General features: G+C 55.4%; 1 protein-coding gene and 1 long non-coding RNA gene across 26 annotated transcripts in view; one reads left to right on the plus strand and one right to left on the minus strand.

Moving 5' to 3' along the window:
- The window catches only part of DGKD (diacylglycerol kinase delta), a 114,119-nt gene that overhangs the window by 20,432 nt on the left and 67,653 nt on the right, over window positions 1–26,034 (minus strand). For 16 of the 25 annotated variants that reach the window (XR_012332926.1, XR_012332927.1, XR_012332925.1 and 13 more), the window contains 20 exons: window positions 22,486–22,590; window positions 22,099–22,231; window positions 21,208–21,314; window positions 20,757–20,882; window positions 20,505–20,607; window positions 19,664–19,826; window positions 17,075–17,183; window positions 14,333–14,472; window positions 13,330–13,414; window positions 12,123–12,217; window positions 11,940–12,066; window positions 11,584–11,863; window positions 8,900–9,061; window positions 7,966–8,094; window positions 6,654–6,750; window positions 4,326–4,499; window positions 2,584–2,680; window positions 2,335–2,442; window positions 1,260–1,373; window positions 110–244 (listed from right to left, as the gene is read on the minus strand). Coding sequence is in view for 9 of the 25 variants with exons in the window: in XM_073807091.1 (XP_073663192.1) it covers window positions 110–244; window positions 1,260–1,373; window positions 2,335–2,442; window positions 2,584–2,680; window positions 4,326–4,499; window positions 6,654–6,750; window positions 7,966–8,094; window positions 8,900–9,061; window positions 11,584–11,863; window positions 11,940–12,066; window positions 12,123–12,217; window positions 13,330–13,414; window positions 14,333–14,472; window positions 17,075–17,183; window positions 19,664–19,826; window positions 20,505–20,607; window positions 20,757–20,882; window positions 21,208–21,314; window positions 22,099–22,231; window positions 22,486–22,590 (2,589 nt within the window). In the remaining 16 variants the exon portion in view is untranslated. Of the gene's footprint in view, window positions 1–109; window positions 245–1,259; window positions 1,374–2,334; window positions 2,443–2,583; window positions 2,681–4,325; window positions 4,500–6,653; window positions 6,751–7,965; window positions 8,095–8,899; window positions 9,062–11,583; window positions 11,864–11,939; window positions 12,067–12,122; window positions 12,218–13,329; window positions 13,415–14,332; window positions 14,473–17,074; window positions 17,184–19,663; window positions 19,827–20,282; window positions 20,451–20,504; window positions 20,608–20,756; window positions 20,883–21,207; window positions 21,315–22,098; window positions 22,232–22,485; window positions 22,591–26,034 lie in introns of those variants that run through there. The other 9 variants (XR_012332917.1, XM_033859521.2, XR_012332915.1 and 6 more) reach the window with 8 other exon arrangements.
- On the plus strand, window positions 6,659–9,924 carry LOC117312922 (uncharacterized). Its single transcript, XR_004527334.2, has 2 exons — window positions 6,659–8,348; window positions 9,677–9,924. It is a non-coding gene; the product is annotated as an uncharacterized lncRNA (long non-coding RNA).

Raw genomic sequence — 26,034 nt, forward strand, 5'->3', positions numbered from 1 at the left:
TTCACTTAATCTTAATCTTCAAAAAAAATAAATTCCTGGAACAAAACGTTAAAAACTCCAGGTCTTCTCCTAGAAGGGGCACATGTGCGCCACAGGCAGTCTGTCTTACCCGATCCCTGGTGAGCGTCTGTGCCCGGTTCTTGTGGATAATCCGAATGTACCCTGGCGGCTGGATCCAGGCCTCTCCGTCCACCTGCACAGGTACGCCCTCATCCCCCAGGATGGAGATCTTCACCGTGCGACACTGAGCAAACATCACAGCCGTCACCGAGCTGCACCCAGGAGCCTTCAAGTGCTGTCAGCACCACAGGCACCGTCCTGCCCTACACACCCCTGCACTGGCCGGCTGACCCCTGGGGTGACACCATACCCCGCCCCCCCCAGCCTCTGGGGTCAGAGCATCCCCGCCTAGAGCGCAGCTCATGGAGCGCAGGGGGTGTGCCCCACCCCGCTCCCACTGCCCTGCACCCAGCACCGCCATCTGTGATCGCAGTGCGGGGAACTCTGTGCTCAGACACCAGCACCAGGCCCAGGGCGGGGACACATGACCACCAAGAGCTGCTGGGTCCCTGGGCACGTGAGGACACTCCCAGAACAGAGCAAACATCTAACAAGTGCTCCTCTTTTCAACAAAAAATACTGCCAAGGAATTAAAATTGTGAAATTCAAGCAGCCCATGGTGGGGACAGAAAGGACTGGGGTTCAGGGGAGCATGAACTCCCCATCTCTGTGCCTGAGAACATCGCCCTCCCCAACCCCACCGACAGACACACCCTTCCCAACCCATTACCAGAAGTACCGGATGGGGAACCCACCCTGCCACCTGCTAGCCGGGCCTCCAAGCAGCCGGGCGAGGCCACGCACTCGGCCTCTGCTCCCAGACTCAGGCTGTGGCTTCTAAGAGCTGCAGGCCCAGGGCCCAAGGTCAGCCAGGCCCGTCTCATCTCACCCCACCTCAGCAGGGGTGGGCAGGACACAGATGGTACCCACAGAGTGAGTCAGGGAGGGAGCTCAGGGAGGGTACAAGCCAGCCCCAGTTTCGAAAGTATTTTTTAATTGTCAAAACACGGCAGGTGAGAGCAGGCTCTGGACCAGGCGGAGGCCAGGGCGATCCTGGAAAAGCGCCTCCTCCCCTGGGCTCCGCACTCCGGAGGCCCATATATCTGAGAGCGCGGCTCTGGGCCAGGCCTGCCGCCCCAAACGTGTGTGAGCCACAGCTCCACCCAGGCCCCTCCAGCCTCCAGGACCACGGCCGGTACCTGAGCGATGCGGTGATGCTGCAGCTTTATGACACGGGAGACGGCCATCTGCATGCTGCCAAACACCGCGACCACCTCCAAGATCTTGTCATCGAACGACGGGGCTGCAAAGGTCTGGAAGGGCCGGCGTCAGAGCTGACCTCTGCTCCCAGCTTCCCTGAACACGCCCCCCGCCACGCGCATCCTTCTCACCTGGGGGCCGCTGCACTGGCGAGAGCCCGACAGGCCCACTAGTAGGAGAAGCTATGGGGTGAACACTCGCTGACGGGTCTCCACGTCAGAGCCTGAGAGCAGCTGCCTGAGATCAAACCCCAGGCCTGCCACTCACTAGCGTGGGAGCTTGGGCAAGTTACTGTCTCTCTACCCGGGTTCCCTGTGTTAGCGGGGCTAACACAGGTACGTTCCTCACAGGTTCTCATGAGGGCCGTCAACGGGCACAGTGCTGAGAAGGACTGGCACACGCTCAGTGTGCAGCCGGTGTCAACTGTTTTTATTAGCTACTATGTACGAAGGAAGTCAGGCCCCTGGTTAAAACCTATCAATGCCCCCAGAGTTCTCGGCATAAATTCCAAACTCCTCCCTGGCTTACAGGGCCGCACGGGAGCTCTAACCTCTCTGTGCTCCGCCCAGCACGCACACACCAGCGAGCCTCCTGTCCGCACCCGGCCCTGCCTGGCCGCCAAGCCTTCACATACGCTGCTCCCTCCTCCTGCCCCATACCCACCTGACCTGTCCAACCCCACATCACCCTCAGGTCTCAGTGTAGGTGTCCCTCCTCCTAGGAGCCCGTATTCCCAGATACGGGCCCGGATTCCAAGCCACGCCTGCGACCACGCCTGTCCTGCCTGGCATCCCTTTGTCGAGGCCGCGGGAGCGGGGCCTGCCTGCCGTGCTCTCCGCTGTGCCCCCGCTGCCGGCACAGGGGCCCCGCTCCACCCGTCCCTCCGCCTCACTGACAGAGCACCCCCAGAGCGGGAGGCTCCTCCATGGCTCCCGAAGGGGCCGCCTCTCGGGACCCCGCCCCCATCCCCTTCCCTGGGCTCGGGCCCACGCCGCCCAGCACCCCCGTACGTACATCGTCCTCCTTGGTGCCCCCCCAGAAGTTGGTCCCTCCAGCATAGCTGGGAATGTTGAGGACAGCAATTCCCTGGAGACTGGGCAGTGGGATGGGTCGCCCGTCACACTGAGTGGTAGAAATGCGTAAAAGGAGAGAAGAGAGATCCAGGCGTCAGCTGGGGGCTCCCTCCCCCCAGCACACCGCCCTGGGCTAAGGCCGAGGGGCCACCGGGTCAGCAGAGGGGCCGGCAGGGGGCCTCCTGCTCACCTCCAGCAGGACCTTCTGCTCCAGGTTCTTGTAGGTTCTGTGCAGCAGCTCTCTGGTGCCGAGGACTCCGTACCACATCATGTTCTTGGTTCGACTCCTAGGGGTGGAAAGCAAAGCACGGACGTGGGTCTCAGTTTTCTCTACACAGCTACCTACGGCCCTTGCTGCCACCTCATCACAGATGGGTCACACCGGGCAATCACTCCCAGCAGCGACACCGTTAAGATGAGGAGGACATGCCCTTGTCACATGTCCACGCGAGACGGGCTAAAGAGATATATTCACTGACCAGAAATTCTGCTAAAGAGTAACACTGCCAAGAAAGTAATCATACCCTGAGAGGTAAAAAAGGTAAGACATTACAGAACCTCACAAAAAAAAGTATAAATCACAATTTTTTTCCAGCTATAAAATTATGCTTACCACAGAAAATTTGGAAAGGGCAGAAAAGCACAAAGGAGAATTCACAATCCCCACATCTGTAAGTACTGATGATAAATGCTTCAGTGTATTTCCTTAGGAACTTGATTTACAGCTGAAATAGCGGTAACTGTGCACTTCGCCCTGCACGGAGAGCACCGCCCTGTGTCCTGAGCACGAATGACCACAACGGGGCACTTCCCACCAGCACTCGCTGAATTAACCCCTTTGACGGGTCTCTACTTGTTCCCACCCCTGAGCTCTATAACGTACATGGCAGTGGCCCTTGGTAAACGCCTCTTTGCCGAAGTTCCCAATTACTTTTCAAGGGTAGATTTGTAGAAGCGGCATTTTCTAAGTAGACCTTCTCAAAGATACAAACTCAGGGAAGATTATATACCAGGATCCCAAGTTTCTAAAAATATGTCACATGCGGCCTTGCTCCTCACCTGTTCTGCTCTGATAAATTACATGCATTTCAATGCCTTTTCAGTTGTATTCAGACTAACAGGGGTATCTTCAAATGATTTGGGCTCCCATCATGCACTGTGTAACAGGGATGCCCCCTGGGGACCTCTGAGCCTTTTCTGATACTTGAGCCCCAGAGCTCCAAGGTTTTTGAGTTCTTATGCTTGATTTTGTTTTCCGAGAAAGGTCCAACCATACAGGAGTCGGGGGACTGCCGGGCAACTCCTCAGGTGTCACTGTGACCGCCTCCCTCCGAGTGACAAGGGCACCTGGCGGGGGCAGGTCTGCAGGCTCTCCAGCAAGGGGCCCCCTCCTCCTGCATCAATGGCTGTTCTCCGCCCAAACTACACACCAGCTTTCCTGCCTCTAGTTCTAGAAAGTCACAGCTGAACAGTCTGCCCTCCAGGTGACGGTCACCGTGGGGTGGGGCAGGAGACATCAACTCCCTTCTTCCCTTGTCACGTCTCCCCGGAGGAGAGGACTTTCTACTTCAGCCAGGAGGAAACCTTCCCATTTCTCTCCGTCCTCTCCCCGACCAGGGGGAGACAGTACGTGGTGATTTAGGGGAGAAGCTGAACACCCCCAGCGAAACACCCCCCCGGGGCCTCTCCTGTGGCATTTGCCTGCTCGAGGGCCTTGCGGGGGAGCAAGCCCTAACCCCACCTGAGGGTGACATGGAGATGCCACTGCCGTGGCCATGACACACAGATGCGCCCCGCTTTCTGACAAGGCATTCGGGCTCCGTGTCTGTACTCTGCCTGAGGGCTCTGTGCGCCCCAGAAATTACCCCACGGCCAGAAGGAGAAACCACCACAAGACCCGAAGGACAGGCGTGCGCAGGAGCCGGCACCCACCTGCACTTCTCTGGGTGCTCGTCACGCTTGTTGTTGAAGTCCAGGGAGATCTTCGCATCCAGGCCGATGCCAAAATAATTGTTCATGACGCACTTCTCTGTGTAATACTCTCTGCAAAGGAGCGTTTCACGCCATTTAGAACAACCCTGCATGCCAGCCTCTAAGCAGTTCTTCCTGAGGGCAAAACTCAGTTTTTTTGTTTGTTTGGTTTTGTTTTTTTTTTGGGGGGGGTGGCGGGGAGGTAACAGCATTACTGAGATATAACTCACATACCATACAATTTACCCATTTAAAATGTCCAACTCCATAGTGATTGTTCACATATTCAGAGTCACGACAATCAATTTTAGAACAGCTCATCACCCCAAAAAGAAAGTCCACATCCTTCAGCCAGGAGCCCCAACCCCTCCCCAGCGCCGGCAACCACTACTCTGCTTTCTGTCCTCTGCGGACTTCCAGATTCTGGATGGTTCCTAGAAATGAAATCACACAGCGTGTGGCCCTTTGCGTCTGGCTCCCATCACTGAGCACGTTTTCACGCCACGAACACTGGGTTCACCTGAGTTCAGGGCTTCAGCCCGGTTAATGGGGAACAGCGACGACCCACTGCAGGGATCCTTGGCTGATGGGCCTTTGGGCTGCTTCACTTTTGAGCTATGATTTGTGAACACTCGTACACAGGCTTCAGTGGGGACGTGTTTTCTCTTCTCTTGGGAGTAACCCTAGGAAGGGACCTGCTGGGCCATGTGGAAACCCTGGTTTTTTGTTTGTTTTTGTTTGTTTTTGGCGGTACGCGGGCTTCTCACTGTTGTGGCCTCTCCCGTTGCGGAGCACAGGCTCCAGACGCACAGGCTCAGCGGCCATGGTTCACGGGCCCAGCCGCTCCGCAGCATGTGGGATCCTCCCGGACCGGGGCACGAACCTGCGTCCCCTGCATTGGCAGGCGGACTCTCAACCACTGCGCCACCAGGGAAGCCCAAAAACCCTGGGTTTTGAGGAACCGCCAGACTGTCTTAAAAGTGGCTGCATCACCTCACGTTCCCATCAGCAACGTTAAACCTGATGACATCCGTGGCACACACGCTCACACGTGCTTACACCCTGGATCCCAAAACGTCCCTCAAACGTCCCTAGACCCAATCAAAGCAAAGTCCCCAATTTGAAAATGTCCAGCCCAGCCCCACGTCCCAGGTCCACTGCAGGTAAGACTCCTTCCGGACCCTCACCCCCGTGAACGAGGCCCGGCACACCATGCTGGGGAGGGAGGAGAGGAGAGCAGCTTGTGCCTCCCCAGGGGAAGGAGAAGCCTCTCCCTGAAGGAAGAGACCACAGCCCTCGCTGCCAGGTGCGGAAATGCAGGGACCTCAGGTGACAGAAAGAGACAGCACATCTAGTTCCGGAGGCCTCTGTGGGCGCTGCTCATGTAAGCCTACAGCTCTGGCCTTGTTGGGGAGAACAACTCAGGAAGGGTCAGGACCACAGACCTTGACAGGCCCCGGCGTGAGGAGCAGACAGGAGGGTGGTGCCAGGCTGGGGACAAGGACGCGGGCCAGCACTGGAGCAGGTGTGGGAACCCAGGCCACCCTGCAGGAAAACTGGCTGCCACTGTGCAGGCCTGCAGCTCTGCTTCCCGAAAGCCAGAGTCTCTGAACCGCACCTTTCTCACTGTTACTCTCCCCACCACGCCGGACACACATGGTGGACAACTTTTAACCAGCTGCCACTAGCCACTAGTTGCCCAGAACTTGCTATCAGCCAGCAGGAAGGGAAATCTAGAAGGCTGGGCTTTCAAAATACCATGTGTCCCCGCAACGGTCTCTACACACACGAGAACAAGCTGCGCGAAAGCCCTCACTGCCTTTGACGCTGGGCAGTGGACACAGCACGTGGCGCGCAGAGCAGCGTCGGGACTTCGTTCCCCAGAGGACAGCATCTCCCCAGGCACGGCGAGAAGGCGCTTCCAGCCTGGGAGCTACACTAACGGGAGCGGCAGACCCGCCAGAAGGAAGGTGGTCAGGAGGCGGCGCCAATGCAGGGCCAGCAAGGACCGCGGGGAGGACGACCGAGGACACGGGCAGAGTCTCCAAGCCTGCCGAGGCCCCAGAAGGTCAGGCATGCGCCAGGACGGCGCCTCCCTTCCCAGACATTCCCAACCCACCCTCTGCCCCGGACGCCTCACACCTACTAGGTTTTCCTTATTGGCCAACACCAGCTGGAAAAGGGTCACCCAGGCAGCTGCTCACGAATTTCTCTAGTTAATTCCAAGCCAGTTTTCTACGCTCCAGCATTCAGCTAACAACATGCCCCCTTGGTTTACCCCGTACTCACAGGTTTTCTGGTTCGGAGTTAAAGGGATCAGCATTAATTAATAATCGACTGATGACTGAACCTCCAGGCAAGGAACCAGACATCCCGGCGCGAACATCTGTAAGGGAGAAAACAGGAGACAGTACTGCCTGGCGGCTCCCAAATGAAGAGGCCGTCGTGTCTTTGAGGCTAATGGTCCACATGTTCTTCAGAAGGTTATTATAATAAGATGTTTCTAAAATACCGCATAAAAATGTCCAAACTTTGACAATTAATAGTCTCAGGGCAAAAATCGCTGTCATAAATCCATATTCACAGAACAAAAATGAACGCCGGGTGGTAACCAACACCTATGAGACACATCAGAAAAGGCCTTACAAAGATAGTTCTCACTAAGTTAAGAAACTCCACCAAAATGATCCCTACTGCAACTAATCGTAGGGTCTAGTCATACAACTTTATAAGGCTAAATTCATGAGAAAAGGTTAAACAAGGAACCCTCCAGGTGACCAGAACCCTCAAGATACCTGCACCAATTTAAAAAATTTAAATTATAAACAGTAAGGCTGAGATGGAGCCCTGCTTTTGAACATTCTGCCAATCCATCCCTTCCAGTAACATCTTTGCTGCTTATTAACCAAATCTGTCTCAGCCTCTTTTCCCTAGAGCTTCCGCAATTTTCTTTCTATTCAAATGAGATTCACCTAGCGATTGCCAATCACTTACAGGAGCAGCGTGTGCTCTAGCTTTTGCCCAGCAGGCCTCACGAAGCGGCCTCAGGAAGCTGGTTAAGGGACCATTCCCTCCTACTACAGACACAGAGTGTTATCGTGACTCCCCCTGAGGGAAGAAGCAACAGGAGCTGCCTTGACATGATCCTGGGCGAAATGAAGGCAAGGCAAGGGCACTGGGCCCGACTCTCCCGGTGGCCAGCTGTGCTCCTTCTGCAATCATGCTGGAAACAAAGGGGTGATCCACCGGCTCCCCGTCACGACCTGCCGGCCCTTCCCTCTTCACTCAGCCCAACCCCTATTTACCCATCAGCACCCAGCTCGAGTATCACCTCCTCAGTGACATCTTCCTGGGACCCCAGGGCAACGATTTGAATGCCGTCTGCTCTTTGTAATAAACAAGAGCACTTTTCATACCATGACATGACTCTGAAATTCTGTCTATCTTTCCCATGGATCTGTGAACTCTTGGAAGACAGGGGCCTGGTCTCGTTAACCCCTCAGACTACTGCCAGGCAGAGCGACAGCTGGGCGCTGAGCTGGAAAGCTTAGTGCCCTGCCTGCGCCCCTCCCCCAGACACACAGTGCGGTGCCGCACTCACTGGGGAACAGGATCTTCGTGTTCAGTGCTGGCAGGCTGTCCCGGTTTCCTGACTGCGAAGGAAGAGAGGCAGAACCACCCAGGGACAAGCTTCCTTTGCTTATCAGCTTTTCACACGGGGATTTGGACACTATGAGAACAGAACAGAAAACAGAACGCGACTGAGCTACTGGCAGCGTTCATCAGAGAAAGGAGCAGGCGGAGGGGGGCCAAGGGAAGCGAGGAGTGGGCACAAGTGCCACCAGCCGCGGCCGAGTGTGCAAGACGAGGAGCGAGGCAGCGAGCAAGGAGGGGAAACGAGAAAGGGGACGCAGAGGCGAGCGGGCTCGGGCACCCGCCAAAGAGACACAGGCCCCGGAGGGGCTGGGGCCGCGCTGATGTGAGGTGACCTGACGAGGCCAGGGAGGGGAGGGGCGGCCTGCAACCGCAGTCGGGCCGTGGGGTCTGTGCACGGGCAGAGGGGAGTCCTGCACAGGAACGTGGTGGAGGAAACTCTGGGGCACGATCTCCCGGTGGCTCGTAAAGGCCACGAGCGAGGGGGCCGCACAGAGTTGGGGCTGTTCCAGGAGGGCTAGGGGTCCCCAGGTGGTGGCCCGTACAGCTGGGTGGTCCCTTACCACCTGGAGCAAACGTGCCATGTGGCCAGCTGCAGCCAGGAGGCCCCAAGCCCTGGGTGAGGACCCCGGGCGCGCAGGGAGGTTCAGAGGGAAGTGCCGCCCCAGCAGCAAGGTCGCCCCCTGCCCAGGGTCCCGCCAGGCCTGCACCAGGCGAAAGGAGGTGGTATGTGAGACAGGTCGCCTGTTTGAGACTTTTTACACTTCCAAGTGGCCACAGAAACCGTAAGAAAGCACCCGTAAGCTTCCCAAGGCAAGCTTCTGAGCAGCGCAGACAAAAAGGCCTGATGGCGGCGCCGCGGGTCACGAGGGCCACTGTACCTCTGCGGAGGCTCCTGCCCTTGGCAGCGCCGTGGCCCTCGCCGTGGCCCTCGCCGTGGCACGCTCTGTCGTCCGACTTCAGGTCCTTCTTCTCCTCCGACTCGGAGAGACCTAAGATGAACCCCTCGTGCTCTTGGGTCTGGGCGTTCTGCTCGTCCACAGCTGTGCAAGGCAAGGGTATTTGCAGCTGAGCGCACGGACGTTACCCCGCAGGCATCACCGGGCTGGCGGGGCTCCCACTGGACGCGGACCCCCTCCTCATCTCACTCATCTCCCTTCAAACGTCGTCTCGGCTGAAGGCTTAGACCCGAAGCTCCGACCCGTCCCACTTTCTCCCCGGCCCCGGCACACAGGGCACCGGGACACTCGTGCCAGCTGGCTGGGGAGGAGGGCCGAGGGCTGGGAGAGACAGAGGGGAGGGGAGTAACGAGCGAGAGCACGCACAGCCCGGAGGGAACAGTGCACCCGCCAGTGCGCAGGGGCAGGTCACGACCTCACTATTCTCACTGTAAGAAGAAGCAGGTCGATCTGCTCAGAGAGAAAAGGGTCTGATGAGAGCAGAAAAGGTATGAGATGGTTTCTGAAGGTACCGAGAGATAAGACAAGAAAACTTGCTGGGGAGGATCTCAGGGTCTGGGTGAGGGTGGAGGTAATGCAGTTCACAGTCACTGTGGTTTTACAGTGTTCTCTTCAAAGCTTAGCAAACAGAGTCTAGGAAAAGGGAGCGATCGACTGGGCGAGTCTCTAACCCTATGCAGGGGTGCCTCTCTCCCCCAGGCCGACTAAGGACATTCAGCAGTGGCATCAGGGGACACCAGGGCCGATGACCTGTCCAAGCCCCGGGCCCCTCGACCACTGGAGCCGGCGCCTGCCTCAGACACCACAGCGCAGACGCCCCCCCCGCCTTTTTTTTTTCTTTCTGTTAAAAGTATTTTGTCTTGTTTTAATATTTCATCAGCTTTATAGGGTTACAACTGTCTTAAATATTTCTGCTTTAAATACAATCTGCACATAATGTTATAAAATGTAAGCTTTCAGTGTCCTTTTCAATTTCAAAATCACACCTTTTTTTTTTCTTTTTTTGGTCTTTTCTTTCCCCCCTCCCTTTCAATACCTGAATGTCCTGCAAAAACTGAAATAAATCGTCACAGGCTGCCCCACCATGGCCAGGGCGCAACAGGCTGGGCCCGGCCAGAGGTAGAGGGTAGTTTTACATCTTTTTATTGGAAGTTTTTTCTCCCTTTAACCTGAGTTCAGGCGCCATCCCCACGCCCTCTGACAAACCCCAGAGAAACTGAAATTTCACATGTCAGGAAAGAAAGGCTGAAGTCGTGTTTGCCAACAAAAAAGGCAGAAGCAAAATTAAGTGGGGGAAGAAAGAAAGGATGGTAGTGGGCAAAAATGCTACCAGTGAGAAAAGGGGCTGTACAAATGCACAACTGTTACAAGCAAACCCCCCCCCCCACAACAGCCGGACAGCTACAGCCCTGCGGCCGGTTTGGAGGTCACAAGGAAGCCTCTAGAAGCAGCTCATCCACAAGCACCTCCAGAACGGGGGGGCCCCTGGAGCCCCTCTCCACCCTGGGTTTGGGGGGTCCCCACCCTCAGCGTGCTGCTGAGCCCCGCCTGTTCTGGAGTGGACAGCACTCAGCCCCCAACCCCTTACGTCCCGGTTTGCATAAGGGGTGCTGAGCGGCACCCCGGAAACCCCCCCGACAGGCAGCGGCGGGGCTGGGGGGCGCCCCAGGCAGAGGCAGGGCCCCTGGGTACTGAGCGCCCGCTGGCCCCAGGCCCCACTCGCGTTTCCACAGCTGGTGGACTCCCCGTGCCCCGTCCCCTACAATCATCAGCATCGCCCAGCACCGCAGGCACACACCGAGTTAGACCTGGGGGAAGGAGCCTCCCCTGCGGGACACCTGCTCCCCCAGACACCCGCGGATGCTCAACAGGACGCACGGGGGTGGGACCCTGAGCTGGGGGCTGGTGGGGGTGGGCGGCCAGGCGGGGGTTCTGGCATCAGAAGTCGGACCTGAGGCAGAAAGAGACTCGCAGCGGGGCTGCCCACCCGCCCACCCACGTGCTGGCAGAATGGGGGGTGGAGGGCAGCCACCCGCGCTCCTGCGGTCAGGTGTCCCCCCGTCTCTGAGCACCGCCCCGGTGCGCCCGGCCTCCGACCCCATCCTCACCTCTCTGTCCCTCACATCGTCCTACAGCCTCATCCCCCACCTCTGGCCCAGGCCCACCTCCCTCCTGGGCACGGGGCCGTCCTCCGCGGGTGTCCTCAGAACACCTCAGGTCTCAGCACGGAGGCTCTCCTCGGACCCCCCGCCCCCAGAGACAGTCCCACCTCTAAGCGGACAAGGCCCGGCTGCGCCCGAGGTCTGCCAGAGCTGCCACAGGTGAGGACACTTCCAGGGAGTGGGTCCCCCAACACGCTCCCCGCGTGTGCCCGCGCGAGGCACCTTTCCACCAGCTGGGGGCGCCCTCTCGGCTCTGCCGTCCGCTCAGTGTCTTTCCATCGGGCACAGGCCCTGAGGAAGGAGGCGCTGGCCTGCGTCAGGCGGTCCAGAGCGGCTCTGGCCTACACGGTGGGTCCCTCTGTGTCTCGCGCCACGTTCAGGGGGAAACGGGGAGCGCCCGGGGCTGGCCTGCAGAAAGCCCCGCGGCATCCAGAGCCCGGCTACCTTTCTCTGTGTGCTCTATGATCTGGCGAATCGCCTTCTTCAGGCTGTTGGCTCTCAGCATGAGCTGCTCCCGAGGACGGAATATCTGCGGCCGGGCTGGGCAGGCCGACCCCACGGCACGGTCCCCGGTGGAACTGGAGCCACAGCTGCCGCCCGCCCCCTCCCCGTCTTCCGCCTCCTCGGCGATGGTGGGGGGCGGCGTAGGCAGAGAGGACGAGGCCTGGGACTCGTCATCCAGGGTCTTGAGGAGAGAATCCAGCTTCTCTTTCAGGACAGAGCACTGGGCGGGGAACAGAGGAGGGAGTGGAGGGGCTGCTGCCCCGCCCTGACACCCACCCCAGGTGCCCAGGACGCACCTTCTTGGCCATGACCTCCGACTCCTCTGAGCTCTCGGTGGTCTTCTCGTAGGCCTTCCCCACCCGAGCCACGAAGTCCTTCACGGTCTCGCAGAGCACTCTGTGGGGGGAACGCGGGAAGAGGCTTCTAGAGAGACAGTCCTGGCTGGGACCCTGACTCCCCTGAGGCCGCTGGGCACTCACTTGGCTGATGAGATCACCACCGAGTGCTGGTCGGAGGTCAGGATCTTAGAGAGATGGGCCGCGACCGAGTCTTCATAGAAGAGGATCTGCTGCACCTGCCATTGCCCCAAACAGGGCGGGCGACTGTCAGCCCCACGATGGAGCCCGGTGAGCTCGACACTAACCCCCGCCCCTTGCCGGCCAGCCCCAGCTCACTTCACGCTAATCTGACAGATTTCAAAAGCTTCACAGAGCTCTGGATGAAGGGATCTTAACAGAAAAGAACACGGTGATAAAACCTCGTGAATGGCTCGTGCTGCTTTCGTCGGAGATTCAACACCGCCAGCCTGTGCTGGACTGGAGTCCTGAATCCCGCGTCCTCCTCAGCAGTACAGGCAGCAGGCAGAGTCCTCAGCTGAGGCTCCAGTCGCATTTCTCTGCCTGGCTGGAACTCGGCCCGGGCCCCTCTCCACCTCTCGATACAAATCACCCCCTTCACCGCTCACCCCTGCCTGCAGAACTGGGGTCGCTCACCCTGTGTGACGAGCCCTCTCTTTAGACCTTGGCCCGGGGTTGGCCAACTTTACTACTGGCCGGAGAGTAAATATTTAGGCTTTGTATACGTACGTACGCTCCCTCTCTTAAAACGTGCAAACCATTCTCTGCTCTCAGGCCAGGTCACAGCAGCCCAGGCAGGTGTAGCCTGGGGGGCTGTAGTTTGCCAACTGCTGCCCTTGACCCTCCTGAGGGGCAGACGGGCCCTGGCAGAGCCCTCTCTCCTGGTCAGCCAGCAGCCAGCTCGCCCAGTGGGGTGAGCATGGCTGGGCGCCCAGCGCTGCGCCCGTCTGGGCCCTGAGCGAACCACTGATGACAAAAACCAGCGTAAAGTGAAAAGAAGAGCTGAACATTGAACTAGCACAGACCGACGGCAAGGGTAGGACGTGGAGGAGGCGGGCCCAGAGCGGGAGCCTGGGCTGGGCGGGGGCACCAGCAGCAGGGGCGGCAAGTCCGAGAGGGCCATCATCACAGAGGACCCCAAATCCAGCAACACCCCAGGAGGCCCCCAGACGACCACCAATCCTGTGGGGCAGAGGCCATGGGCTGCAGCTCCACCTCGGCTGGCCCTGCGCCTGTGCGGGTCTAACCTAGGGGAGGATGTCTAAGGGTGGAGGCAGGGCCCCAAAGTGGTGAGGACAGTGTGAGCACGCGGCAGGGCAACTGGAAATACCTCGGAGCCCTCACTCAAGTCTTCGGTGACAGTGGAGGAGGAGGCTGGCCGGGGGAGTTTTGTCTCGTAGGCCATGACGCTCCACCTGCACATACAAAGGAGCTCTCAGCAGGTCGGCTCGAACCCCCAGGCAGGCCCCGTGCCTCTCCCACCTCCCCGACTCATGGCCTGGGGGCTTGATCTTATGACAGCCCTAACTTCATTTTTAAGCATTTATCGTGACTCCCGTGTCCCTAACCTGGCTCCTCACTTAGCTGAGAACAAAGGTCACAACCCATTGGACACTGCAGCTCCACTGAAGGTGGCGAAAGGCATCCCATAATGCTGCTTCTGGGAAAATGGGCTTCCCCTCTTCAGAGGTAAAATCACTCAGCCAGCAGCCAGCTCTCCCGTGGGGGCTGAGCATTTCACAGCCTCCAAAGGCACGTAGGCCTCCCTTCAATAGAGAAGAAACGGTAGAGGCAGCTGGAGAGGGTTCAAGACCACACCTGCTTATTGCAGCGCAGGAGCCTAAGAGAGAATACGGGCATTTCAGCAATACCAGGTCCCGCAGGCTGTGGTCAGGGGCTTTCATACGTGAGCTCAGCACTAAGAGCAGCTCGCTCGAGAAGACCCAAGTTACTTCTAAACACACACAGGAGAGCTGTCCAAAACTGAGATTCTTCTGGGAACACGGGATTGCTCAGCTGTGCAATAAGTCTTCCTTATTGCAAGACTCTGCTGACAGGTATCAGACGAGGCTGCAAAGGCCAAAGCGGACAGGGCCACCTTCTCTAACGGCCCAGAGGATCGGGCCTGGCTGGTGAGACCTGACCGCTCGAGGGCACAGTGCCAACCTGTTCTGCTCGTCAGCTCTTTCATAATCTGATCGCCAGGTAAAGCCCACCAGAAACAAGGATACCTGCTCAGGCCGAATTTTTACAAGTAACTGCAGAGGGCCTATGGTTTCCAGGGACCCTGGGTTGAGAACACCTAGTCAAGGGGACTCGTGCGGTCCACTCACCTGTCCAGCATCTTGGTGCTGGCTCTTTCCAGCTTCTCCAAGATCTGCGGGAGCTGGGTGTCATCGTCACAGGCCGAGCCCCAGCCTAACACGCGAGCCAGGTCATTCCCTGTGCCGAGGGGCAGCACTCCCAGCTGACACTGAGACACGGGGGGAAGACATGGCATCAAACACCCTCCTTTTCACCTACAAGGTGTGAGGTCTGATCTCACACGGTGTGGTGCTCGCATTTCAGGCAGAGCCACTAGGCAGGACAGATGTCTCTCCAATCCGACAGAAAATTCCTCTCCCACCCACAGGCCTGCTTCTCATCTGCTGCCACATCTGACAATCAATCCTCTACAACCTCCCCGATCTACATTCCCACCTTCACAGCTGTGGCCACAGTGCTGACTGCTGAGTATCTGAACCCCCGAAGAATCAGTCTGTACGACTCCCCTCCTCCTGCTTCTCCGCCCTCTACAGCACCACACTAACACCTTCCTTCCCCTCACAGCACCTTCCACGGCTTTAAGTCCTATCAAGACAGGCGCCAGGACTTCCAGTCTGGCCGTCAAACTGGAGCACACCCTGGCACTCGGCCTGCACCCCCCTGCCCGTCACTCCCCAGAGACCCCCTGCACTGCTCAGGCCCCACCCTCCACCTGGAATTCCCACCCAGAGCCCCCTGTGGAAACCCCACCTCGTCAGTTCAGTGCTTAGGAAGCTCCCCAGACACCAGTTGCCCAAGAGCCTTCGACCTCCGAGCCTGACACGCAGGGTGGGGGAGGGTCCCTGGTCCCCCCTGAGCACGGCACAGCCCGCGGTCACCTGCCGCAGCCACTGAGGGAGGCCCTCCACCCTGCCAGGGACAGCAAGCTGGACAGAGCAGGTGAGGAGGACAAGGAAGCCCCAGCACCGGGGGGAGGCGACCCGGCGCCGGCTTCCGGGAGCCTTAAAGGAAAGGAGCAGGCAGCACGGTGAAGGGACAGTGGCGTTCCGGGAGAGGTGACCCCCCACCAAGTCAGAGCTCAGACTGGAAGGGCAGTGAGGAGAGAGCAGTCAGAGAAGCAGAGGAGGAAGAAGGAGCTGAACTGGGGCCTCACTCTGAGTCCGGACCTTCTCCTAAGGCAAGGAGCCACCGGGGAGCGCTCAGCAAGGGTGCAGGAGCAGAGCTGTCCCAAAGAAGGTCCTTGGGGAGGTGGGGACCGGCGCGGTCCGAGAGGCTCAAGGAGGTGCGTGAGCAGAACGGCCCGAGGGGAAGGCCCCCTCGAGGAGTGGACAGATGGAGCCCGGGGCCAGCCAGACGCGCTCAGCAGCACACACTGCTGTGCTGGACACTCCAGGGCGGCAGGTTAACCAGGACGAGGAGGGAGGGTGAGGGAAGGCTCAAGAACTACTGTCAGATCTCCGGCTTGGATATCGGGTAGGATCACGGGCCACAGAGAAGTCAAAGGAAATGATGCTCCCTGAACTCAGCTGAATGCATGAAAACCTGTCTTCCTGACTTGTGATAATGAACTTGGTAACAATCCTGGAAGTGAACAAAACCTAAAATTGGACCTAAGTGTACTGCTCTAACTTTACCACGAGGGGGCAGCGCTCTCTTTCCCGAGCAACTGGCCTCCCTAGAGCCGAGCAGTTACTTGCACACCCAGGGTCCCCACTCCAACGTCATTCCAGGAGCTAAACGCTGACAGCAAAAGGTCCACCCTGCCTACAAAGACCACCAACGTGTTGAAGGACAAGTGACAAATGAGGAAAAATATGGGCAACAAGGAGTTCACATCCCTAATATAACAATAATCCTTAGAAATCAATTTTTTAAAAAGGTAAATATCCCAATAGAATATTAGGTTAAAAAAAAAACATGAACAGATGATTCATTTAAAACTTCATAGTTAATTGAGGATATGCTTGACTTCACCAGTATTAAATAAAAATGAAACATACCATTTTTTGTCTACTAAGTTGGGCAAAAGCCTTAAGATGTACAGTGGACAGCATATGCGAAAAGACAGTTTTATGAGCATTAGGAATAGAAACTGGAGAGCAGTCTGGCAATATCCCCAAAATTTACATTTGGGCGCTCTTCAAAAGAGAACATAATTGGGACATTGTATACGTGGTTTTCACCAGCACTGTCATTATGAAGCAATCTGAGTGTCCATCCATGGGGGGAGATGAGCTAAACCCAGGGCTGGCGCAGCCCTGCCCAGTGGAAAACCATCACATAGGCCTCCATTTAAACTGATGGATCGAGAAGTGCCCACAATGTGTTGATTAAAAACTGACAGGGTACCACGAGTCCATTTAAATTAAAACTGCATTGCACACTGTACTGTATATACATTTTGATAGAGAGAGGTCTGAAGGGTAGTTACTGAAATGTTGGCAGCGGTTAATTATTGGGGGCGGGGGTGTGAGGGAGCTGGAGCAGAAAATAAATCAACACTTAAAAAACAACCCTACTCTGACCTGAAGCTCAAGTATACTTCTGAGCCCTGCTCGCCAGCAGGAGGCATCAGGCAGTAGGCGACATCACTACCCAATAAGGAGCCGCACCCAGATCTGCCCGTGCCTGGAACCTGCAGGGATGGAAGTGTTCTTTTTGTTGGGTCCCTGGGCCCATAACGCCATCAGGCTACCTGCTGTTCCCTCCAAGACCACCCCAAGGGGACGAGAAGCACCCCGAGATGACCCAGCCTCTCTGTAACGGTGGCATCGCTCTCCTGTGGGGCCGGCCCCTCCAAACCCAGGTACCTGTTTGTGAAGGTTGAGGCTGTCGATTTCAGAGAGGACCCAACCAACACTGCCATCTCCACCACAAACCAGAATCCGGAACGTATCAAACTTCTGGAATAAGCGTAGGCTGCAGAGAAAACAGAACGTCAATGAAATGAGGTCCATCTAAAGGACAGGTAGCCGACGGCCAGTCAGTCTGGGGCTGGGGGACACCCTCTGTGCTCAAGGCCAACCCTGCGGCCTGTCCCGCGAAAAAGCCTCTCAGAGGCTGGAGCCCGGCTGTGCTCAGGCTCCGCCCACTGGGGGGCCCGCCAGGCGCCTGAGAGCAAAGGCCGCACGTGTCTTCAGGAGCCCCGGGCTGCAGGATCCTGCCCACGCTGTCCCTGTCCTCTGGGCCACTCCGCCCACCCAGGTGACGACCCACCCCGCGCCCCTCGTGACTCCAGCTCCGTCTCCTTCCTGTGATCCTCTTGGCGGCCCTGCCCCTCGCTCACAGCGTTCCTCCCAGGACACCCAGCAGCCTTCTGTTCACTCCCCCTTCACTCCCCAGCCGCTTCCTGGGTGGCCTTATCCGCGTCTTGGCTTCAGGGACGACACAGACGCTGATGACCCTGAATGACCCTGACGATGATCCCTCGGCTCTCCTGAAGGACACCTGCCCTTGTCTACCAGAACGTGCCACTCGGTGTCGCACGGGCGCCTCCTCGACCGACGTTTCCTTCCTCAGAGAAAGGCAGAGCCACCACCAACCCAATTACCGGGCAGCCCCATTGTCCCCTCTCGCAACCCCTCCAGGAGCCCCCTACCTGCCTCCCGTCTCCTTCAAGATGCCTCCAATTCGTGCTACCAGCCTCATCTTCCCAAAACCAGTGTCGTCAGGTGTCCGGCTTTGGAAGGGGCCACTTGCTTCCAGGAGAGGTTCAAACCTCTCAGCGGCCCCCACGGCCCTCCCTGGCCAGGAGCTGCTACCATGTGTCTGCACCTCTGCACACAGCCCACCCTCTGCCTAGAGGGCTCCCTGCCTCCCTCCCCATAACCACGAACTCTCCTCAAATGCTAGCTCGGCGGGGAAACTGAGACCCCCATCTGACTCGTAAGCCCCTTCTCCTGGTTCCCAAAGAACCTGCACACCACACTGCCAACAAGACAGATCGCCTGCCTTGGGCCTGGACTGTCCGTCCGCACCCGTCCCCGGCAGGCAGGGCGCCCCCTTGGCCGGGCTTTGCATCCAGCACAGACTGAGCAGGCGGAAGGCCTCAGACAACAAACAGGACCAGGTGACAGGGAACTCCGGACGTAACAGAGGGGCGAGGCTGCACCTGACCTTCAGGCTGGGAGAGAAGCAGCCACACGTGTCCTTTAAGAACACTGACCTCCCTCAGGCCTCCCGCTCTCTGGAGAAGAGGGGACACGTCAAGGCCAGGAATCAGGAAAATGAAGCAGTATCTCTAAGTTTTCTTAGGAACAGTGTGAGAGCAAGGCTGCTTCCCAGAAACGGGACCTGTCTAAGCCAAGCGCACCGCACCTCTGCGGGTCTGCACCTGAATCGTCCTGTCTTGTCCTTAACGCCTACTACTGGCTGTGGGGCTTGCATGCTTCTCCAAATGAACACATGCTCATTCCGCCGTCCTACTGTGCAGCCCGCCCTGCCCAACACCCCTTCGTGGCATTCCTCCAACATCCCTGGCACCTCGGGGAGCAGCGGCCTGCACCTGTCTGGTGCATCCCCGCAGGGCACCTCCAGGGTCCCTCCAGGGAAGGGGGTGCTGTCACCAAGGAAACAGGCTAGAGAGCTGCCGCCGGTGACCATTCTCCAACAGCAGGTCTCTCCAACCAGACCCAGGCTCAGGTCACAGGAGCACCCAGCTCCAAAACCAACACCCTCCAGGGAACCTCCCAGGAGCACACCCCACCCCCACCCCAGAGAGCAGGCTCTGCGGGCACTGTCCGCTGCAAACATCCTACACCACCTCCCACACGCGCCACGAGGCTCGCAGAGCTCCCACCTGGAGCCGGTGCTTCCAAACGGGGAAGGAGTTGGTTCAAATGCCAGAATTTACAAAAGCAAACGTTTTCCACAAACCTCTGGATCGTATAAAACTAGAAAGCACACATCAGGTCTCTTACTTTGCCAGATACACGGGGCCTTGCACATCTGCATGTCATGGCACCTGCAACTTAAGTAAACTCAAGTGCCCTCTAAAATGAAAAATCTCCCTTTTGGCCTCACTGGAGAAAAGCTTCCTACTCGATACTAAGCAGCCGTTCAAAAAAATGAGGCGGATCTGTAACTACTGACATCAGAACACATCCACACTGCTGTCGGCTGACACCCATAAAAAGCACACCGCACAAGGGCAGGTAACCTAGGCCCCCACCTGGTTTCAAAGTCTGTGTGTGCACACGACTGAAACACACACTGGAATGTTGGAAGGACACACAACTCTATGAAACATTCAGAGTGGACACCTCTGCCAGTGGAATTTGGGAAGGGTAACTTTTATTTCCTATTTTAAATTTTCTGTATCTTTGAATCTTTAAATAAGCACGCATTTTCTTCAAACGCTTTTTAAACTCCAAGAAAGATATATTTTACAAGCTTCCTACCCAAGGTGTGGTCCTCCATTCATGAGGTCAAAGACCTGGGCAGGGTTCAGCAGCTGCTTAAATCTTCTGAGGAACTTCACACCCTGGTTGTCCCCACTTTTTGAATTGACGAAGACCAACAATGGACTCGTGCAGGATGGAGGACACGTGGCCTTCCAGAAGCCTAGGTGTGAGGATGGAAAAGGACACAAGAAAATCTGAAAGCCACGAAAGACAGGGCGCCCTCAATCGTGTACCAAGTAGACACCCCCCGTGGGACCTACAACTTACACATACACACCCAGGAAACCAGCAAGACATTAATCCACGTTTCCACAACGCCATCCCCCGTGTAGAGGAAGTGAGTCCTCATCTGGTCTGACCTCACCTTTGCAGGACTCTAAGTGTCAGACACTGCTCTCAATCTAGCAGAGGTGACTTCCTGAGACACGTGCCCCGGTTTCCAAGTTCCCACCAACACTTGTTAATATGCATCATCATGTACCATCTGGACAAGCAAGTGCAGAGGCGGAAGAGCGTGTAATATCAGCTACTAGACGAGCCTAGTTGACGGACAGCCCACGTCAAAGACGGAGAAGCATCTTAGACTCGGTTTCTACTCAACAGCCAATGGACCCACCTTCAAGTAAGGTCCTGGCCTTGAGTCCAAGGTGCCCAGAAGCCCAGCTGTCAGGACACTGTTCATCACCTCCTCTCCTCTCCCCACAGTGGCTGGGCCTGACCTCTTCCCGACCGCATCTCAAAATCACTGACATAACCAATTCCAGAGCGGGGGAGGGGAGAAGGCCTGGAGAAGGAAGCACGAGGAAATGGCTGAGACGGGAGAGCGTGTGGTACCCACCATCAGAATCGATGCTGTTGAGAGCGGTGGGCGGGATGACCGACACTTTGCACAGGCCCAGCGGGCACTTGGTCAGTAAGGATTCTTTACACGCCGTGTGCACCTGGAACACGGACCTGCTCGTCACAGGGGGCGCCGGCATCCCTCCCACACCCCAGAGCTCTCCCCAGCCCTGCCGCTGCAGGAGCTGTGCTCTCGGACCCGGCCGGCCTGTGCCCATCTGGCATTTGCCCAGCAGCTGCGCTCGCTCACCATGGCCTTGCACCAGAGGCAGCGCCAGTCCTGAAGACGCAGCACGCTGCCACAGGTCTTGTCACACACTGTGCACTTGGCGCTCACGGGCAGGTTCCCCTCCAGCCACTGGTGAGGCATGGCGATCTGCAAGCCACACAGAGACATGCACCGGGTCGTCCTCACAGCCTCCACGCAGGCCAAGGGGACCCTCAGGCAAAAATGCTCCAAAATGAATTCCACGAGGGGGTGGGGCAGGGTCTGCAGAGCCCTGTCCAGCCCACTGCTCCCTGCCGGCATCCACAACTCACAGGGACTGGCCAGAGCTCGGGGCCCCCAGACACCAGCGTAACCAACCAAGGGAAACCCTGCCCTCACTGTCCTCAAGAAAGAAACTTGAGCACAGGCGGGAGGTGGTGGCCGTGCCTCTCGCCCCGGTGCTAGGAGGGCCGTGCAGGGTCCCCGGGCATACCCCGTCCTCGTCCTCGATGATGTCCTTCCCGATGGAGGCCAGCGTGGTCCACTTGCAGTTACTGGTCGCACGCACAGCACAGCGTTTGTGGGCCTTAAACTTACACACTGTGAGAGAATGAACACGTTAACCCTCGGAGCTGCGGCCATGGTCTGGGGTGGACTGCCCTGCTCTCCTGGGAAAGTTGGGAACCAACATATATGGTTAGTTTACTCATAAACGAAACCACCAGGATGCGTGCAGAGACTGCTCACGGGGAGACCAGGCATCCAGCCTGGCCAGGGGGCGGCAGGCTTTCTGTGAAGGGCCGGAGACAAAGCAGCTCAGGCTCCGCGGGCCAACCATTCGGCTCTGTCCCCGCAGCACAAGGGCCGCCGTGGCCACACTTCACATACGGACACTGAAATTTAAGTTTCACGGGATTTTCTGCGTCACAAAACAGTTGCCTTCTTTTGATATTTTTCAACCTTTTAAAATTGTAAAAACCATTCTTAAGCTCACAGGCTGTATGACATCAGGCGGCAGGTGGGAACTGGGCCCGGGGCCACGGTCCACCTCTCTCTGCTCCTGCCCAAGCCCAGGGCTCTATCCTCTAGATCTGGAGGACCATTTACCCAGAGAGGGGCTGAGAGAGACTTTAACTCCTTTTTTCCTGTGTCCTCTAGGTTTCCTCTTTGTGTCTCATTACTACCAATTCCCTTCTTTTTACTTTGTTCCGTTACTACAAATAACAATTTATCAAAGACTCCTGAGCAGGCACAGTAAACAAGGGTGGAGTCATACAAGCCACTCTACTCCTGACTGACCTGAGGGGACTGTGCTTGGATTCCTAAGGCTCTGTCATGTCAAACCTCAGGCCACTTTTCCCAGCGGGAAACTCATCGTTCGTACCTTCACAGGACAGTCCGTGGGACGTGACCCCAGACAGAGCCTCTCGGCACACATTGCAGTAGGTGGGCCTCGCGTGGGAGCAGGCGTACCAGTTGTGTATCCCTGAGAAGTGGTCCATGCTGTACTGGGTAGGCTGCAAACAAAGAACAAAGATGGCAAAGATGAGGCAACCCTCTGACCTCCCTAAACACAGTAACTTGGACGAGATTCAATAAGAAATCAGACAGGGTCACTGCCCGATGGCCCAAAGATGAGCAACAAGCCTTAAGTTTGCAAGGAGCACGCTGAGAAAGTGAGCTCCAGACCATAACGGCCCAGCATGGGGGACATTCATATGGCAGAATACAAGGGGGAGGGTGACAAAAAGGGAGGGCTTCCTCCCCTAACCTCAAAGTGCTCCCTGCTCTGGACCGTCTTCAGCGCTGCGATCCAGTCTTCCATCTCTTTTCTGTTATCTGCACATAGGATGAGTTTCCTACATGGAGTGATGACCTAGAGAAAGAAACAAGAAACATGCAACATGTCCATGAGCAGAAGACAAATGCTAGCAACTATGAAAACTTTTTAAAAACCTACCTTCACTATATACTTTCTTTTTTCATGAAAAAGTACTGTTTCATTCAGGTATTCAATTGAACAGAACATAAAGATGGTTATCATGGGTCATTAAAAGGCAAGAACAATCTCAAACCAAAAAGACAATCAAATTTAGATTACAGATTCACCAAAATCAACTCAAGTGGACATTTACCAACTATCTACTACTGAGACACGGTAATCAGCCATAGGCAATTTTATTTATTCGTTTATTTATTTATTGCTGCGTTGGCTCTTCACTGCTGCATGTGGGCTTTCTCTAGTTGCAGCAAGCAGGGGCTACTCTTCCTTGCAGTGCACGGGCTTCTCATTGCGGTGGCTTCTCTTTGTTGTGGAGCACGGGTTCAAGGCGCACGGGCTTCAGTAGTTGTGGTGCATGGGCTCAGTAGTTGTGGCTCGCGGGCTCTAGAGAGCAGGCTCAATAGTTGGGGCGCATGGGCTTAGTTGCTCTGCAGCACGTGGGATCTTCCCGGACCAGGGCTCGAACCCGTGTCCCCTCCATTGGCAGGCGGATTCTTAACCACTGCACCACCAGGAAAGTACCAGCAATTTTTTTTAAAGGAAAAGAAAACACAGTTTCCATTGCACCAAAGAGCTCACAAGCTGACACGTAGCACTTGAACAGTTTAGGGAAGTCTGATCCACAGTTACTGTAGGAATTTCCTGTGCATTTCAAGCCTATCATACATAAATGTTCTTTTAAAAAAACCTTTTACTGTATGACAACAGAACAACAACCAGCTACTACAGTCAGGCCTGAACAATTTAACTAGAAATGAGGTCATGAATCTGGTAATAATCAACAAATGAAAATTATACCTACAACATATAGAGATTTTATAAATCAATAGAAAAAAAGGCTATGAACTTGCATTTCACAAAAGAAATACAAAATGGCTAATAAAGGAATGAAAAGATGCTTAATCACTCTCATCACTGGGGAGCACAAATGGAAACAGCAAACTATTTTTCACCTATCAGATTGGCACAGTTCTTAGAGACAATAATCCAGTGTTGGAAAAGGTGTGAGAGAAGAGAGTTCTCTTCAAGTACTCATAGCAGGGAAACAGAGTATAAACCTTTTAGAGAAAAATTTGACAATGTCTATCAAAATTTTTTTAAGTCAAAACCTTTTACCTAATTATTTTTATAATGCTGTAAAATAGCTACATGGTCCCAAAGTCAAACTGACAAAATAAGGCATTGATTTTATGTGTCCCTCATCCTAGTTCCCTCCCTTCCCGAAAGGCAGCTTGAAAACTAAATACAAGTATGGTTTATCCTCCCATTTGTAAGATACATGCAAATACATGTATATATTCATATTCTCTCTTTTCAAAACAGTAGCATACCACAGACCCTTCTGTCCACTCTCTGCTTTTTTAATTTAATCACAGTTGGCCCTTGAACAGCACAGGTTTGAACTACAAGGGTCCACTTACATGCAGGTTTTTTCCAACAGCAAATATTCCATGACACATGGTTGGCTAAATCCACAGATGTGAACCATGGCTAGGGAAGAACCGCGGCAAAGGAGGGCCGATTATAAATTATACCTGGATTTCCAACTGCGCGGAGGGTCAGGGTCCCTGACCTCTGCGCTGTTCAAGGGTCAGCTGCACACATCCTGGCCATCACTCCTTAGCAAAAGACCGTGATTCCTTATTCTTCCAACAGCTGCCTGGTGCTCCACTGCATAGAAGCACCAGAGTCTGTTCAACCAGTCCCTGTTCACGGAAGGTCTATGTTACTGAAAATCCTTTGCTATTTCGAACAGCAGCACAATGAACAGCCTTTACGTGGATCTTTTCATTTTTTTACTGGGGTATTTCTGGAATAAATTCCTAGAAGTAGAACTGCCCTGACAAAGAATAAATGCATACGCAATTTTGCTGCTATCGCCAAATTTCCCTCCAGTGGGTTTGTACCATTTCGCATTCCCACCAGCAGTGTTAGGAAAATGTCTGCTTCCTCATGGATTCACCTATAAAATACGTTATTTAACTTTTAGATGTTTGCCCATTTTAGAGCTTTAATTTATATAGAAAGATCCAATTTAGGAATATCCAACTTAAGTTATTAGATGATCATGTTTCTGACTCAGAAAATTTAGAAATAGTATTTTATAGATTATCTCTTCCGTGATTTCCATAAACTACCTACAAAGCTTAATCACAGAAGGGGGTAAATAGAACTGGGTCACAAATGCACGGTGCTGTTCATTCTTCCACGACCGGGGTAACCACGATAATTCCACGTAGGGACCAGGCTGGGTGTAAAAGAGGTAAGCCTAGGAGAGGGTGCAGGGAGACAGAAAGACAGAACACAGAGGCCTGGAGCAGCCGCACCCTCCTGGGGTCAGGTGGTGGGAGCTGCACTTTCACTCCTGGAGAGCACGGCAGGCGGTTGTACCCCACCCTCCCAGCAGACGCAGGCCAAGTGTCTGCTCTGGACATGGGCTCCCAAGGCCATGACAGGCAAGGTTCCTACTCACACAGAACTTGCACTGAGGAGAGACAGACAAACCACAAAACAATTTCAGACACTGACAGGAAGCGGGTCATGTGCAAGGGGGCTGGTGGGTGCTCTGGACCAGGTGGTCACGGAAGGCCATGGCAGCCTGGCAACCGCCAATGGCCTGGGGTCGGTGCATAAGGAATTTTCATCAGCATCTGTAAGTCTATAAGATCTCAGCAAACACTTCTTTATAATTCACTCCAGGGTGAGTTTTCATACTTGAACATTTTTATGAGCATAATAAATACAGTTACAGAAAGATAGTACATTTATTTTGCATAACTCAGGGATTTATTAGGAGTTACTATGATATCTACAGAAGAGAACAATGAGATTTTTTATGCCCATCCTATTTTAGGTCTTGACCAACAGATGAATGTCCAAGAACCTGGTTTTCAGCCTTCTTTGTTTAAACTCTTGCGCCTGTTTGAAGATACCTCAGACAGAATCCCACCTGGCCACTGACTGTTTGGGAAACGTTTCCCTTCTGGAAAAGGAGAGGTGTTAGAAGTCACCTGCCAGGGTTGTCACGGGACTGAACGGGGCCAAATGTGCACAGGACCCAGCAGGGGGCCCAACACACCCCTGGTCTGAAGCCCTGTGAGATGTGTAACGTGGAGCAGCTGCCTGTGCCTCCACTTGCTCACCTGAAAACCGGCACTATTAATGGTGCTGTCGCATCCTAGCGGTGCTGTGAAGTGTGGGGCAGGGACCACGTAAGGTGCTGAGAACAGCGCCTCGTACGTAAACACCCCACCGCCATTACTCTTGGTGCTACTTCAGGCTCTAGGTCCTGACCTTAGGGTACTTTCTCTTTGATGG

This window comes from Tursiops truncatus, chromosome 7 (assembly GCF_011762595.2).
Source record: "Tursiops truncatus isolate mTurTru1 chromosome 7, mTurTru1.mat.Y, whole genome shotgun sequence".
Lineage (NCBI taxonomy): Eukaryota > Metazoa > Chordata > Mammalia > Artiodactyla > Delphinidae > Tursiops > Tursiops truncatus.